This window comes from Hylobates moloch, unplaced genomic scaffold (assembly GCF_009828535.3).
Source record: "Hylobates moloch isolate HMO894 unplaced genomic scaffold, HMol_V3 SCAFFOLD_14, whole genome shotgun sequence".
Classification (NCBI taxonomy): Eukaryota; Metazoa; Chordata; class Mammalia; order Primates; family Hylobatidae; genus Hylobates; species Hylobates moloch.
Window position 1 is genome coordinate 73,567,737 of NW_026652289.1, and position 16,053 is coordinate 73,583,789.

General features: G+C 44.7%; 1 protein-coding gene across 3 annotated transcripts in view; it reads right to left on the minus strand.

Moving 5' to 3' along the window:
• RAD51 (RAD51 recombinase) overlaps nt 1–15,649 on the minus strand; it is a 39,592-nt gene extending 23,943 nt beyond the window's left edge. For 2 of the 3 annotated variants that reach the window (XR_004251601.2, XM_032174317.2), the window contains exons 1-5: nt 15,388–15,647; nt 12,256–12,344; nt 9,923–10,060; nt 4,192–4,309; nt 1,403–1,494 (exon numbers count right to left, since the gene is read on the minus strand). Coding sequence is in view for 2 of the 3 variants with exons in the window: in XM_032174317.2 (XP_032030208.1) it covers nt 1,403–1,494; nt 4,192–4,309; nt 9,923–10,060; nt 12,256–12,342 (435 nt within the window). In the remaining variant the exon portion in view is untranslated. Of the gene's footprint in view, nt 1–1,402; nt 1,495–4,191; nt 4,310–9,922; nt 10,061–12,255; nt 12,345–15,387 lie in introns of all 3 variants that reach the window. The other variant, XM_058427424.1, reaches the window with a different exon arrangement.
• Nucleotides 15,650–16,053: the final 404 nt, after the last annotated feature.

Genomic DNA, 16,053 nt, shown 5'->3' on the forward strand with positions numbered 1-16,053 from the left:
TCAAAAAAAAAAAAAAAAAAAAAAAAAGAAAATGGAAGGAGTAGAGTCCTTGAGAAGGCAGGAGATGGTAACCAAATCATATTGATAGAACGGGCCTTTGAGAAGAAAAGGGACACTTTCTCAATTGTAACCTGAGATAAGAAAAGATGGGCACAAATGTAGATTTGATGCAAAGAGCAGGTTAGGTTTTTGGCTAAGAATGAGAGTTCAAGAGGAGCATAAAGTTCTGATAACAGAAGACGAAGTATGAGATATGAGATGCCTGTCTAACTCAGTGGGAAAGTACACTTAAATGGAGAAAGTAGACTTGCCAAGAAGTTTTGAATGTTAATCTAAAGTTTGTCATCTTGAATTTTTTTCCTTTTATTTTTTTGAGACAGAGTCTCACTTCTTTGACAGGCTGGAATGCAATGGCGTGATCTCAGCTCACTGCAACCTCTGCTCCCCGGGGTTCAAGCGATTCTCCTGCCTCGGCCTCCCAAGTAGCTGGGATTACAGGCACGTGCCAACACGCCCAGCTAATTTTTGTATTTTTAGTAGAGACGGGGTTTCACCATGTTGGCCAGGCTGGTCTTGAACTCCTGATCTTTTTTTTTCTTTTTTCTTTTTTTTTTTGAGACAGAGTCTCGCTCTGTCGCCCAGGCTGGAGTGCAGTGGCGCAAACTCGGCTCACTGCAAGCTGCGCCTCCCGGGTTCACGCCATTCTCCTGCCTCAGCCTCTGGAGTAGCTGGGACGACAGGCACCTGCCACCACGCCCAGCTAATTTTTTGTATGTAAACTGAGGCTATTTGCAAGAGAATTACTTTAATGATGAATCATAAAATCCAGACTAATGAAGAAGATGGAAGGCTGGGCACAGTGGCTCACGCCTATAATCCCAGCGCTTTGGGAGGCCAAGGCGGGTGGATCACTTGAGGTCAGGAGTTCAAGAGGAGCCTGGCCAACATGGTGAAACCCCCTCTCTACTAAAAACACAAGAATTAGCCGGGCATGCTGGTGGGCACCTGTAATCCCAAGTACTCAGGAGGCTGATGAAGGAGAATCACTTGAACCAGAGAGGAGGTTGCAGTGAGCTGAGATCACACCACTGTACTTCAGCCTGGGCGACAGAGCGAGACTCCGCCTCAAAACAAACAAACAAACAAACAAAAAGTATCAAGTAAAGCCAGGAAAGGCCTAGTAGGAAAGTATTTGAAATCAATGTATCTGATAGGAGATCAACGATTTGGAAGTTTCTACGACATGGAAGAATTTTGAAGTAGGAGTCTATCTTCTAACTATTAACAGCTATAAGATTCTTGAGGACAGAGAAAGTGCCTTTTGTGGCCATCCTAACAGATGCTTGCAAATAGCAGGAATGAAGTAATGCTTATTTGATTAGCTATAGCCCTAACAGCTCACCTGGCAGGTGACAGCTAGCGTATGACAGATCTGGGTCTTCCCAGTTCGGAATTCTCCAAACATTTCTGTGATAGATCCAGTCTCAATTCCACCTAAAAGAGTGATAAGAAATACCTCTTAGCATGATACAAACATGTAGAAACTGTAGTCATAAAAATGTTCTTGGAGCTCATCAGAAAGATGTTTACATAAATTAAAAATTCAATTTCCAACAAGCGATAATTTTTCAAAAATGTATTTTGAGGCTAGCCGTGGTGGCTCATGCCTGTAATCCCAGCACTTTAGGAAGCTTAGGTGGGTGCATTACTTGAGTTCAGGAGTTCGAGACCAGCCTGAGCAACATGGTGAAGCCCTGTCTCTACAAAAATTAGCCAGGCATGGTGGCGGATGCCTGTAGTCCCAGCTACTCAGGAGCTAAGGTGAGAGGATCACTTGAGTCTGGGAGGCAGAAGTTGGCAGTGAGCCGAGATCGTGCCACTGCACTCTAGCCTGGGTGACACAGTGAGACCCTGTTTCAAAACAAACAAACAAACCAAAAGTATTTTGAAATAATTATAGATTTACAGATAGTTGCAAATAAGGCCAGGTGCGGTGGCTCACACCTGTAATCCTAGCACTTTGGGAGGCCAAGGCAGGCGGATCACCTGAGGTCAGGAGCTCGAGACCAGCCTGGCCAACACGGCGAAACCTCATCTCTACTAAAAATACAAAAATTAGCTGGAACTGGTGATGGGCGCCTGTAATCCCAGCTACTAGCAGGCTGAAGCAGGAGAATCACTTGAACCTGAGGGGCGGAGGCTGCAGTGAGCCGAGATCACGCCACTGCATTCCAGCCTGGGTGACAGAGTGAGACTCCTCAAAAAAAAAAAAAAAAAAAAAAAAAAAATGCTGGGCACAATATGGTGAAACCCTGTCTCTACTAAAAATACACAAATTAGCTGGGCATAGTGGCGCGTGCCTGTAGTCCCAGCTACTCGGGAGGCTGAGGCAGAAGAATCGCTTGAACCCGGGGGGCGGAAGTGGCAGTGAGCCAAGATCATGCCACTGCAGTCTAGCCAGGGCGACAGAGCAAGACCCCATCTCACAAAAAAAAAAAAAAAAAAAAGGCTGGGCGCAGTGGCTCACGCCTGTAATCACAGCACTTTGGGAGGCTGAGGTGGATAGATCAGGAGGTCAGGAGTTTGAGACCAGCCTGGCCAAGTTGGTGAAATCCCATCTCTACTAAAAATACAAAAATTAGCCAGGCACGGTGGCGGATGCCTGTCATCGCAGCTACTCAGGAGACTGAGGCAGGAGAATTGCTCGAACCTGGGAGTCAGTGGTTGCAGTGAGCCGAGATCGTGCCATTGCACTCTAGCCTGGGAAACAGCAAGACTCTGTCTTTAAAAAACAAACAAACAAACAAAAAACCATACGAAGGTTCTATGCACCTAGCCTTCTGCAGTGTTAACATCTTGCATAATGATAGTACAGCACTGATACTAGAAAACTGACACTGGGGGCCGGGCATTGTGGCTCATGCCTATAAGCCCAGCACTCTGGGAGGCTGAGGCAGGTAGATCATCTGAGGTCAGGAGTTCGAGACCAACCTAGCCAACGTGGTGAAATCTCATCTCTACTAAAAATACAAAAATTAGCTGGGCGTGGTGGCACTCGCCTATAGTCCCAGCTACTTGGGAGGCTGAGGCAAGAGAATCACTTGAACCCAGGAGGTGGAGGTTGCAGTGAGCTGAGATTATGCCGCTGCACTCTGGCCTGGGTAACAGAGTGAGACTCTGTCTCAAATAAAAGGGAAAGAAAACTGACATTGGGCCAGGCAAGGTGGCTCAAGTCTATAATCCCAGCACTTTGGGAGGCTGAGGCAGGAGGATGGCTTGAGCTCAGGATTTTGAGACCAGCCTAGGCAACATAGGGAGGCCCCATCTCAAAAAAAAAAAAAATTGGCCAGGTGGTAAATGACCATAGTCCTAGCTTGGGTAGACTGCGGCTAGAAGATCACTTGAGCCCAGGAAGCAGAGGATGCAGTGAGCTGAGACCATGCCACTGCACTCCAGCCTGGGTGACAGAGTGAGACCCTGTCTCGAAAAATAAATAATAAGGTCAAAAGCTTTATAGTTTTCCCTGAAGTCCTGAAGATTAGTGTGTACACAATGAGTAGTATTCAAACATGGAATGTTTTAACCAGTCATCAGGTTTTCAACCTTGTGGTAGAGTAGGTTATAATTATAGTTGCTTCCTTAAGCAAAAGCTTACTCTCTTAATGCAATATTAAATGGAGACTAAATTATTTAATTTGCAGGTAAGTTTAGTATTTTATAAATAAGGTCCTACCTTGCAGCAGTCTTACCTCTTCAATGTGGATACTTCCTTTATCTCTCTTTTTTTTTGAGACAGAGTTTTGCATGTCACCCAGACTGGAGTGCAGTGGCACAATTTTGGCTCACAGCAACCTGTCTTCCGGGTTCAAGTGATTCTCCTGCCTCTGCCTCCCGAGTAGGCATGTGCACCTACAGGCATTACAGGCATATGTTACCATGCCCAGCTAATTTTGTATTTTTAATAGGTTTCCATGTTGGCTGGGCTGGTCTGGAACTCCCAACCTCAGGTGATCTGCCCACCTCCACCTCCCAAAGTGCTGAGATTACAGGCATAAGCCACTGCATCTGGCCTTCCTCTATCTCTTTATCATTATCTAACAAGGAAATGCTACACAAATATTTCAGTTTTGTTTTATAACCTGGAAGCTTTCCTAACTAGAGTTCACAACACAGGATAAAGGATTACTACACCTTGAAGTAGTTTGTCAAGCTCTTTGGAGCCAGTAGTAATCTGTATGATCTCTGACCGCCTTTGGTGGAATTCAGTTGCAGTGGTGAAACCCATTGGAACTAATTTAGCTGCCTCAGCCTGGGAAAAATAAGAAATGTTAAATCAACAAAATAATATTCCTTACCACAGTGATCTTGATGGCAAAAAAATATCTATATAAAGAAAAAAGAAATATTAGTAAAACAAGGTGTGCAATGGGAAGAGAAAATATCTAATAAAATTACCAGGATGATTTCTCTTTAGAAAGTCATAAAAAAGGATAATCTAATTCAGAGATTCCATGAAGATCAATTTTTAAATTGCCAATTCAAGTTAATATATTAATATAGTTTTGTGGGTTTTTTTGTTTGTTTTTTTTTTTTTGAGATGGAGTCTCGCTCTGTCGCCCAGGCTGGAGTTCAGTGGCGCAGTCTCGGCTCACTGCAAGCTCTGCCTCCCGGGTTCACGCCATTCTCCTGCCTCAGCCTCTCCGAGTAGCTGGGACTACAGGCGCCCACCACTACGCCCGGCTAATTTTTTTTTATTTTTAGTAGAGACGGGGTTTCACCATGGTCTCGATCTCCTGACCTCGTGATCCGCCCGCCTCGGCCTCCCAAAGTGCTGGGATTACAAGCGTGAGCCACCCCGCCCGGCAATATAGTTTTAAAAACTATTATAGATCCGGCCGGGTGTGGTGGCTCACGCCTGTAATCCCAGCACTTTGGGAGGCCGAGGCGGGCGGATCACAAGGTCAGGAGATTGAGACCATCCTGGCTAACATGGTGAAACCCCATCTCTACTAAAAAAATACAAAAAATTAGTCGGGCGTGGTGGCAGGTGTCTGTAGTCCCAGCTACTCGGGAGGCTGAGGCAGGAGAAAGCCATGAACCTGGGAGGCAGAGCTTGCAGTGAGCTGAGATCGTGCCACTGTACTCCAGCTTGAGCAACAGAGCAAGACTCTGTCTCAAAAAAAAAAAAAAAAAAAAAACTATTATAGATCCATACATATGTGTTTTGCCCAATTTATGACAAAAATGACAATACAGTACACCTTCATTTCCTGCTCCATCAACCGCAGACTGTATCCCTTAACTTCCTACTATGTAAAAATGAGGACATTTGCCCTTCAATCTTTTCTCTCTCCATGGCTACTTCCCCACCTCTATCAGCTGTACCTTTCCTTTCATGTTGTCTGGCTGAGAACATTCGCATTCTATTTTGTAATTACAGATAAGTGTTCTATAATAGCGCTATGGGTTGATTCTAAAATTGAAAAGTAAGTGCATTCACAAATATGCAAAAATAAAGCAACACACTCCTAAATAAGCAACAAGTCAAAGAAGAAATGACGAGGGAAATCAGAAAATATTTTTACAATGAATGAAAATGAAGATATACCAAAACTTATGGGCTCCAACAAAAGCAGTGCTTAGAGAGAAATTCATAGGTATAAACAGCTATATTAGAAAAGAAGGCTAGGTGCGGTGGCTCATGCCTGTAATCCCAGCACTTTGGGAGGCTGAGGTGGGAGGACTGCTGGAGGCCAGGAGTTTGAGACCAGCCTGAGTAACAAAGCAGGACCCTGGCTCTAAAAATGTTTTAAAATTAGCAGGGTGGCTGAGTGTGGTGGCTCACCTCTGTAATCCCAGGGGAGGCTGAGGTGGGCAGATCACAAGGTCAGGAGTTCAAGACCAGCCTGACCAACATGGTGCAACCTCCTCTCTACTAAAAATACAAAAATTAGTGGGCGTGGTGGCACGCGCCTGTAGTCCCAGCTACTTGGGAGGCTGAGGCGGAAGAATCAGTTGAATCTGGGAGGTGGAGGTTGCAGTGAGCCGAGATTGCACCACTGCACTCCAGCCTAAGAAACACAGCGAGACTCCATCTCAAAAAAAAAAAAAAAAAAAAAAATTAGCAAGGCATGGCTGGGCACGGTGGCTTACGCCTGAATCCCAGCACTTTGGGAGGGTGAGGTGGGCAGATCACGAAGTCAGGAGTTCAAGACCAGCCTGTCCAATATGGTGAAACCCCATCTCTACTAAAAATACAAAAATTAGCTGGGTGTGGTGGCGTGCACCTGTAGTCCCAACTACTCAGGAGGCTGAAACAGGAGAATTGCTTGAACCCGGGCGGCGGAGGTTGCAGTGAGCCGAGATCACGCCACTGCACTCCAGCCTGGGCAACAGAGCGAGACCCCGTCAGAAAAAAAAAAAAAAAAAAAAAAAAAAAGGCCTGGTGCCGTGGCTCACAACTGTAATCCCAGCACTTTGGGAGGCCGAGGCAGGCAGATCAGGAGATCAAGACCATCCTGGCTAACATGGTGAAACCCTGTTTCTACTAAAAATTAGCTGGGTGCGGTGGCACGCGCCTGTAATCCCAGCCACTCGGGAGGCTGAGGCAGGAGAATTGCTTGAACCCAAGAGGCAGAGGTTGCAGTGAGCAGAGATCACGCCACTGCACTCCAGCCTGGGCACAGAGGGAGACTCCATCTCAAATAAAATAAAATAAAATAAAATAAAAAAATAAAATAAAATAAAGTAAAGTAAAATAAAGTAAAAAAGTAAAGTAAAATAAAATAAAATAAAATAAATAGCAGGGCATGGTGGGACGTGCCTGTGGTCCTAGTTACCTGGGAGGCTGAGGCAGAAGGTTTGTTTGAGCCAGGAGTTGGAGGCTGCAGTGAGCTATGATCGCACCACTGCACTCCAACGTAAGTGACAGAAGAAGACTCTGTCTCTAAAAATAAAAAAGATAAATCATAACCTAACCTTCCAAAGAAAAGCAAACAAAACAAAGCAAGCAGAAGGATGGAAATAATACAGGTTAGGGTAGAAACTATTAAGTAGAGGACAGAATAATAGAGAAAAATCAATGAAATCAAAAGCTGGTTCTTTGAAAACATCAACAAAATTGACAAACTTTTAGCTGCATTGCCCGAGAAAAAAAGAGAAAAGACTCAAATTACTAAAATCAAGAATGAAAGAGGGGACATTACTACTGACTTTATGTAAATAAAAAGTAGTATAAGGAAACCCTGTGAGCAACTCTACGTCAACAAGTTAGGTAACTTAGATGAAATAAGCAAATTCTTAGAAAGACAAACTACCAAAACTCACTTAAGAAGAAAATCTAAATAGACCCATAGAAAGTAAAAAGATTAAACTTTTATAATTTTAAAATTTCCCATGAAGAAAAAAAAATCGGCCGGGCGCAGTGGCTCACGCTTGTAATCCCAGCACTTTGGGAGGCCGAGGTGGGCGGATCACGAGGTCAGGAGATCGAGACCACGGTGAAACCCCATCTCTACTAAAAATACAAAAAAATTAGCCAGGCATGGTGACGGGCGCCTGTAGTCCCAGTTACTCGGAGAGGCTGAGGCGGGAGAATGGCGTGAACCCGGGAGGCGGAGCTTGCAGTGAGCCGAGATTGCGCCACTGCACTCCAGCCTGGGCGACAGAGCGAGACTCCGTCTCAAAAAAGAAAAAAAAATCAACAAATAGCTGAAAAATCAACAAAAGTTTATTCTCTAAACTTTTCTATATACTTCATATTTCATTTAAAAATTCACTGCAGGGTCAGGTGCAGTGGCTCACGCCTGTAATCCCAGCACTTTGGGATAATGAGATGGGCAGATTACCTGGTAGGCCAGGATTTTGAGACCACCCTGGCCAATTCATATACTCACTGTCATTTCAGTGCAACAAACATGTACTAGACACTTACTCTGTATGAAACATAGTCCCAAGGACTCTGAAGGATATGGAGAAAAAGAAGAGCTGATTCTTGCCTTCACAGAGCTTTTAACTTAATCAGGAAGATAAACTATACAAAATAACTATAGTACAAGTAGATGTGATGGGTAATATGAGAAGTACTAACAAAAAAGCCATGGGAGCTCAAGGAATATAGACTACTTCCTTTGGTGAAAAACAGGAGAAGGTATTAGCAAAGACGAAACTGGTAGAAATGGTCAGGCTCGTGGCATGTGCCTGTAGTCCCAGCTACTCAGGAGGCTGAGGAGAATTCCTTGAGCCCAGGAGTTTGAAGCTGCAGTGAGCTTTGATCATGCCATTGCACTCCAGCCTGGGCAACAGAGTGAGACTTTTTTTTTTTCTTTAAAAAAAAAAAAGGTGGGCGCAGTAGCTAGTGCCTATAATTTCAGCACTTTGGGAGGCTGAAGCGGGCAGATTGCTTGAGGCCAGGAGTTTGAGACCAGCCTGGGCAACATGGTGAAACCCCGTCTCAACTGAAAATACAAAAATTAGCCAAATGTGGTGGTGGGAGCCTGTAATCCCAGCTACTTGGGAGGCTGAGGCAGGAGAATCACTTGAACCCGGGAGGCAGAGGTTGCAGTGAGCAGAGCCAAAATTGCACCATTGTGCTCCAGCCTGGGTGACAGAGCGAGACTCTGCCTCAAAAAAAAAGGGAAAACAAACAATACAATCATAATCTTTACTGGCCAGAAACTAAGAACATAAAATATTGAAAAGTAAAGACACATAAGTCTATACCATATTGCATCTCAAATCATGTATTCTAGGTTTGCATTTTTGTGTTCATAGAAACAGAGAAGTGACTTGATTTCTGAAACCAAGATCTCACAAGGCAAAAAGAAAAGATCCTGTCAGCATTTGTTCATTCACAAAAACTGATGCCCAAAAAGCGAAAACACAATGACTTTAGGGACCCCTACTGGCTTAGTCAATATGACAATCTTTTAACGAAAGTACTGTTAGGGACTCAGAACTCTTATTTCCAATTAAGCAAGCAACCACTTCAACAAATATTCATTTATTTGAGTAATCCAATAAATGTATCTAACGCTAACAGTAATCGATACATGAAAATACAATTTTATAAATAAATATTTGCGGTGGGGCGCAGTGGCTAATGCCTGTAATCCCAGCACTTTAGGAGGCTGAGGTGGGCAGATCACAAGGTCAGGAGATCGAGACCACCCTGGCCAACATGGTGAAACCCTGTCTCTAATAAAAATACAAAAATTAGCTGGGTGTGGTGGCACATACCTGTAGTCCCAGCTACTCAGGAGGCTGAGGCAGGAGAATCACTTGAACCTGAGAGGCGGAGGTTGCAGTAGACCGAGATCACGCTACTGCACGCCAGCCTGGCAACAGAGCGAGACTCCGTCTCAAAAAAAAAAAAAAAAAAATTATGCTTTATACTTATAAAAACTTCAAGGGTAAAGGCAATAAAACTGTGTAACTATATAAACACTGAGGGAATAGGTTCATAGAACAAAATGTAACCATGGGGAAGTATGTATGTTAAAGAACTATATGAAGCTAGAAAAATAAATAGGCCAGGCACAGTAGCTCACACCTATAATCCCAGCACTTTGGGAGGCTGAGGTAGGTGAATCGCCTGAGCTCAGGGGTTTGAGACTACTCCGGCATGGTGACATGTGCCTGTAGTGTAGTCCCAGCTAGTTGGGAGGCTGAGGTGGGAGGATTGCTTGAGCTTGGGAGGTGAAGGTTGCAGTGAGCTGAGATGGCACCACTGCACTCCACCCTGTGTGACAGAGCGAGAACCTGTCTCAAAGAAAAAAAAAGAAAAGAAAACAGGTAACGGTCACCCCTGGAAAGGAGAATGAGACGACAGAAGAATGAGACATAGAAGGAAGAAGTCTTTCACTACATTCCCTTTTGTATTATTCCCACTAATGCCTCCCTAGGTTAAGTAAGCTGTACTTACCAGAATTTTATCAGCTTTGGCTTCACTAATTCCCTTAATATTTATTAGCTCCTTCTTTGGTGCATAAGCAACAGCCTCCACAGTATGGAATCCAGCTTCTTCCAATTTCTTCACATCGTTGGCATTTATGCCACACTGCTACAAATGAAGAAATTTAAGCTTTAGTTCTCTAATCTAACACAGATGTTATGTGTCCTACATACTTCACAGAAGTGCTTGAAGACTTGTAATATAACTGTCCCTTGAAATCCTGGGGTGGGGAGATGGGAAGTTGGTTCCAGGACCCCCAGCAGGTAACAAATCCAACAATGCTCAAGTCCCTTATATAAAATGGCGTATTACCTGTATATAACCTATGTACATCCTCCTGTATACTTTTTTTTTTTGATATAGTTGATTGAATTTTTGATATACAGTTTGTTGAATTTGCTGATACAGAATCTGGAGATACAGAGAGCCTACTGTATTATATGCAAAAGCTGAAAAATGAGCCCTATACATGAGGTACTTAATAACAAATTAACAATCTTTCCATTATCAAAATCAATAATTTTAAACTAGCACTATGCCATGTACATTAAAAAGAACTCCTATTAGCAATTGGAATTAAAAAGTAACTCCCAATCTTTTTTTGTGACCCTAAATGATCTCTGAGACCTTGGGCCCTACAAGACCACTTTAAGACGGTGTTGCTCAACACTTTCCACATCAAGCACACATAAAAAACGGTATTTTTACACTATGGTAGGGTAAATAGATAAGGCTGCTCAGAATGTAAAGAGCACGATCTTGGCCTATCAATACCCTTTTTGTTGAACAATGACTGGAAAGCTCTGCTCTAACAACTGACATTAACAGTGAGGAAAACTACTTTTTGTCAGGGACTTTTATACCTCTTCTCAAAACAAACCACCCAAAGACACCTCTTTCTTCCTATAGTCAAGTCAGCTTTGGTTTCATTAGCCACCAAAACCATGACTTCTGGGAAAACATGAGTTAGTAGGTGAATGTGGGTGTATTCAGGGGTTGGGAGAATTTAGAAGAGGGGAGAGATTAGTTTGCCAACATAAGCCATGTCTGCTATTAATATTTACGCAATATGCATGTATAAGGATGCTCATGGCACCAGAAGTTATGACTCTGAACTTTCAAATGTTTATCACAAATTCATTTAAGTAACTTCTAGAATCTTTTTTTTTTTAATTAGCTTTTTGCACTCCTAACTTCTAGAGTCTTGAAGATTAGTCAGAGATGGGAAATATGAAAACAAGAGACAGAAGAATCAAGTCTTTCTCTGCTTTCCTCCTACTTAGCCCAAATCAGCTGCACTCACAGGGCAGTCTCTATACAATGGACAGAAAGAGTGTAAGGCCTCAGCCCTGGTGCTTAATGTTCTTGTGCAGAATCCTGAATTGGAGCTTGTCTCTTATACCATAACACCACCACACCCTTCTCTCTGCCAATGACAGCTGACAGCACAAATCTAGGTCAATGGAGAGAAGGTGCTTCCCTGTCTTCCTTGCATAACTGGCCCAGGCCACTATAATTCCCAGAACAGCACTTTCATACTTAGTGCAAATAGCACAGGATGCTTTGGCCAGGCATGGTGGCTCATGCCTGTAATCCCAGCAGTTTGGGACGCTGAGGCAGGTGGATTGCTTGAGGCCAGGAGTTCAAGACCAAACTGGACAACACAGTTAAGACCCATTTCTTAAAAAACAAACCAAAAAACAGCACAGGCTGGGTGCAGTGGCTCATGCCTGTAATCCCAGCACTTTGGAAGACCAAAGAGGGTGGATCACCTGAGGTCAGGAGTTCGAGACTAGCCTGACCAACATGGAGAAACACTGTCTATACTAAAAATATAAAATTAGCTGGGCGTGGTGGCTCATGCCTGTAATTCCAGCTACTTGGGAGGCTGAGGCAGGAGAATCGCTTGAACCTGGGAGGCAGAGGTTGCAGTGAGCCGAGATCACGCCATTGCACTCCAGCCTGGGCAACAAGAGTGAAACTCCATCAAAACAAACAAACAAACAAAAAAACTAGCACAGAGATTCCACCATGGGATCCTAGGCCTTAGTTTCTGACAGTCCAGCTCTCAGAAATAAAAGTGATAAAGTAGGAAGAGAATTGTTGACAAAGGAAGAGGCCCTGCCAGACATATTTAGCAATGATCTGCAGCCTTTCCACAGGATTATTGACAACACTTCTGAAAAGTCTAATTTGGGTCTTGACCTTGGTAGTAAACCTACATTTTATGTAAAGGTTGTAATACCTTCCACTGGGTAGAAGAATCTAGTATATAATTCCAAAATTAGCAACTAACCACATACCTCTAACCGTGAAATGGGTTGTGGGCCAAAGCTTTCTTCTTCCACTGAAGTATCTGCATTTGCTTCAAGCTGCATCTGCATTGCCATTACTGAAAAATACAAATGCTTATCAGTATAAACACTAGAGAAATGAGGTGCATCTCTCTCCCCATCTTCTATCTAGCTAGTTCTATCAAAAAGACTTTAGGAAGAGCCAAGGCCATTCTCTTATTGCGCCTCTCCGTTCTCCTGCTTTATATTCCTTCAATGTAAGGGCCAAGTTTTACTTATTTTTATATACCCCATTATACATTATAAATGTGTTTGCAGACAAATACTGCATGATCTCACTTATATGTAGAATCTAAAAAAGTTGATCTTGGCGGGGCGCAGTGGCTCATGCCTGTAATCCCAGCACTTTGGGAGGCCAAGGCGGGCGGATCACGAGATCAGGAGATCGAGACCATCTCGGCCAACATGCGAAACCCCGTCCCTACTAAAAATACAAATATTAGCAGGGTGTGGTGGCGCACACCTGTAGTCCCAGCTACTCGGGAGGCTGAGGCAGGAGAATGGCTTCAACCCGGAAGACAGAGATTGCAGTAAGCCAAGATCTCACCACTGTACTCCAGCCTCATGACAGAGAGAGACTGCGTCTCCAAAAAAAAAAAAAAAAAAAAGGTCCATCTCATACAAGGAACAAACGAAGAGTGGTAACCAGAGACTGAGGAGAACGCAGCCGTTGCAGGGGGTGGCAGGAAGGAGAGAGGTTGGTCAACAGGCACAAAGTTTCAGTTAGATAGGAGGAATAAGTTCTAGGGTTCTATTTCACAGTAGGGTGACTACAGTAAACACTAATGTAATGTATACTTCAAAATAGCCAGAAGAGAGTACTTTGAATGTTCTCATCACAAAGAGAAATGACAAGTGTTTAACTGCTGGATATGCTGATTACCCTGATTTGATCACTCATTATATAATGTATATGCGTATTGAAATATCATCTTGTATCTCATAAATATGTACAATCGTCTGTCAAAAACAAAGTAAAACTTATTATTTGCACAACCTTGGGACAGAAACAGATTTCTTGAAACTGGATACATAGTGCACTCGCCAAAAAGGAAAAGACTGAAAACTGAACTACATTTAAATTCAGCACTTCTACTGGGCACTGTGGCTCACGCCTGTAATCCCTGCATTTTGGGAGGCCAAGGCAGGCAGATCACCTGAGTTCAGGAGTTCGAGACCAGTCTGACCAACATGGAGAAATCCTGTCTCTACTAAAGAAAAATACAAAATTAAATGGGCATGGTGGCACATGCCTGTAATCCCAGCTACTCAGGAGGCTGAGGCAGGAGAATCGCTTGAACCCGGGAGGCGGAGGTTGCCGTGAGCCAAGATAGTGCCATTGCACTCTAGCCTGGGCAACGAGAGCGAAACTCTGTCTCAAAAGGAAAAATAAATAAATAAATAAACAAATAAATAAAATAAAAAATAAAAAATAAAAAATTCAGCACTTCTATTCATCAAAGGACACCACTAAGAGAATGACAAGTCAAACCACAGTAGAGGAGAAAACATTTAGCACAAACATAACTGAGGGCGGATAACCAGTATATAAAGAACTTCACATCAGTAAGAAAAAGACAATTCAATAGAAAAATAGGCAAGAGATTTGAACAAGCATGTAAGATATCAAAATGGGCAAAAACTACGAACAAATGTTCAACATCATTAGTAATCAGGAAAATTAAAATCACGTTGAGACATTACTGTGTAACCAGCAGAATAGTTAAAATTTAAAAGGCTGAAAAATATCGTGTTGGCAAGCATGTGAAACAACGAAACACTCAACACTCCTGATGTATTTTTATATAAAATTCAAAAACAAGCAACATTAATCTCATTAGAAACCAGTACAGCAGTTACCACTGTAAAAAGAGGGGAAAATATTAAATACTACACAAGGAAGTCTTCTGAGGACCATTCTATTAAGTGGTGATTACGTGGGTGTATATTCATTTTGTCTTGCTCTATTGCCCAGGTGGGAGTGCAGTGGCCTGATCATGGCTCACTGCAGCTTATACCTCCCAGGCTAGATCCTCCCTTCTCAGTCTCCTAAATAGCTGGGCTTACAGGTGCACGCCACCATGGCTGGCTAGTTTTTCCTATTTGTAAAGATGCGGGTCTCACTATCTTGACCAGGCTGTTCTCGAACTCTTGGGCTCAATCGTCCTCCCGCCTCCACGTCCCACAGTGCTGGGACTACAGACGTGAGACACTACGCCCGGCCAGTATATTTTGTAATAATTCACGGAGTTGTATACAGTTGTGAATGTGAATTTTTCTACACGTATACTACACTTCGCTTTAGAAGTTTAAAAAAAAAAAAAACAAAACAGGGGCCAGGTGCGGTGGCTCACGCCTGTAATCCCAGGACTTTGGGAGGCAGAGGCGGGTGGATAACCTGAGGTCAGAAGTTCGAGACCAGCCTGACCAACATGGTGAAACCCCGTCTCTACTAAAAATACAAAAATCAGGCGGGCGTGGTGGCGGGAGCCTGTAATCCCAGCTCCTCGGGAGGCTGAGGTAGGAGAATCGCTTGAACCCGGGAGGCGGAGGTTGCACTGAGCCGAGATGGCGCCACTACACTCCAGCCTGCGCGAAAGAGCGAGACTCCATCTCAAAAAAAAAGTTTTAAGAAAACCAAACCTCACTTCAGATCATTCTCTAGGCATCATGTGAATGGTTTTCCGCATTAGATGACGAAAATACTGTTTTGGCAATTGGAGATTGGTACTTTCTAAGCACGGTGTAATGGAAAGACAGACCAGGAATCCGGAAGCCCCGGCTGTGATATTAAACAGCTGTGGCTACACCGCTCTGATCTCGGACTTCTCGCTCGAACCTATAAAATGGGTGTTGCCTATAAAGGCTCTAATGTTTCTCCCCTAGTTCTAAAGACTGGGGTCCACTTGTGTTTTCGCCCCAGCAGCTAAGGGTCGGTCGGGCGCGGACACGCCCTGCCACGTCCGCGTTTCACTGCGCGCGGAGGCCCCACCTGCCGCTGAGCACTGGACCGGCCAGGACCCAGGTGGGCGAGGACGAGCCGCGGCTCTGGAGGGCCCAGCCTGCGCCTCACACACTCACCTCGGTCCGCAGCGCTCCCCTCTCCAGCAGGCCGCGCGCTCCAACTTCACCCCGCGGGCGTGGCACGCGCCCGACCCGCGCGGCCCCCAACGCCCCTGGCTTACTCTCCACTTCTCTACTTGCTTGCCCCAGCCTTCTGCGCACAACCCAGATGAGTTTCAGCTCCCAGCCGCACGCCTCGGGAAGCGCCGCACTCTCCTTAGGGCGAGGTCTCTGGCCGCTGCGCGCGCTCCGCCGGCGGCTTTCAGAATTCCCGCCAAACCCTCTCGCCCAGGGTCACGCCCGCGTCGGCGTAACGTATCCCCGCCTCCCGGATCCGCCTTCTCCCCGCTTCCGCCCTGCGCGCTAACCCAAGACGGGAGCTCGAGAGCTTGATCTTGCGGGAGTTTACAGACTGCCCTCTTCCCCTTTTGCGTAAGGACTAATTCAAACTTTATGCCGGGGGCGGTGGCTCACGCGTGTAGTCCCAGCTGCTCGGGAGGCCGAGGCGAGAGGATCGTCTGAGCCTAGGAGTTCGAGGCCAACCACGGCAATGCCCCTACTCCTACCCCAGTCCCTCGCGGGTGGGGCGAGGGGTTTCAGGGGGCGGTAGGGGAAGACGTATCCGAGTTGCCTTCTTCTGTTTACCAGCTCGAAGACCACAACTCCCAAGAGGTAATGCGTTGG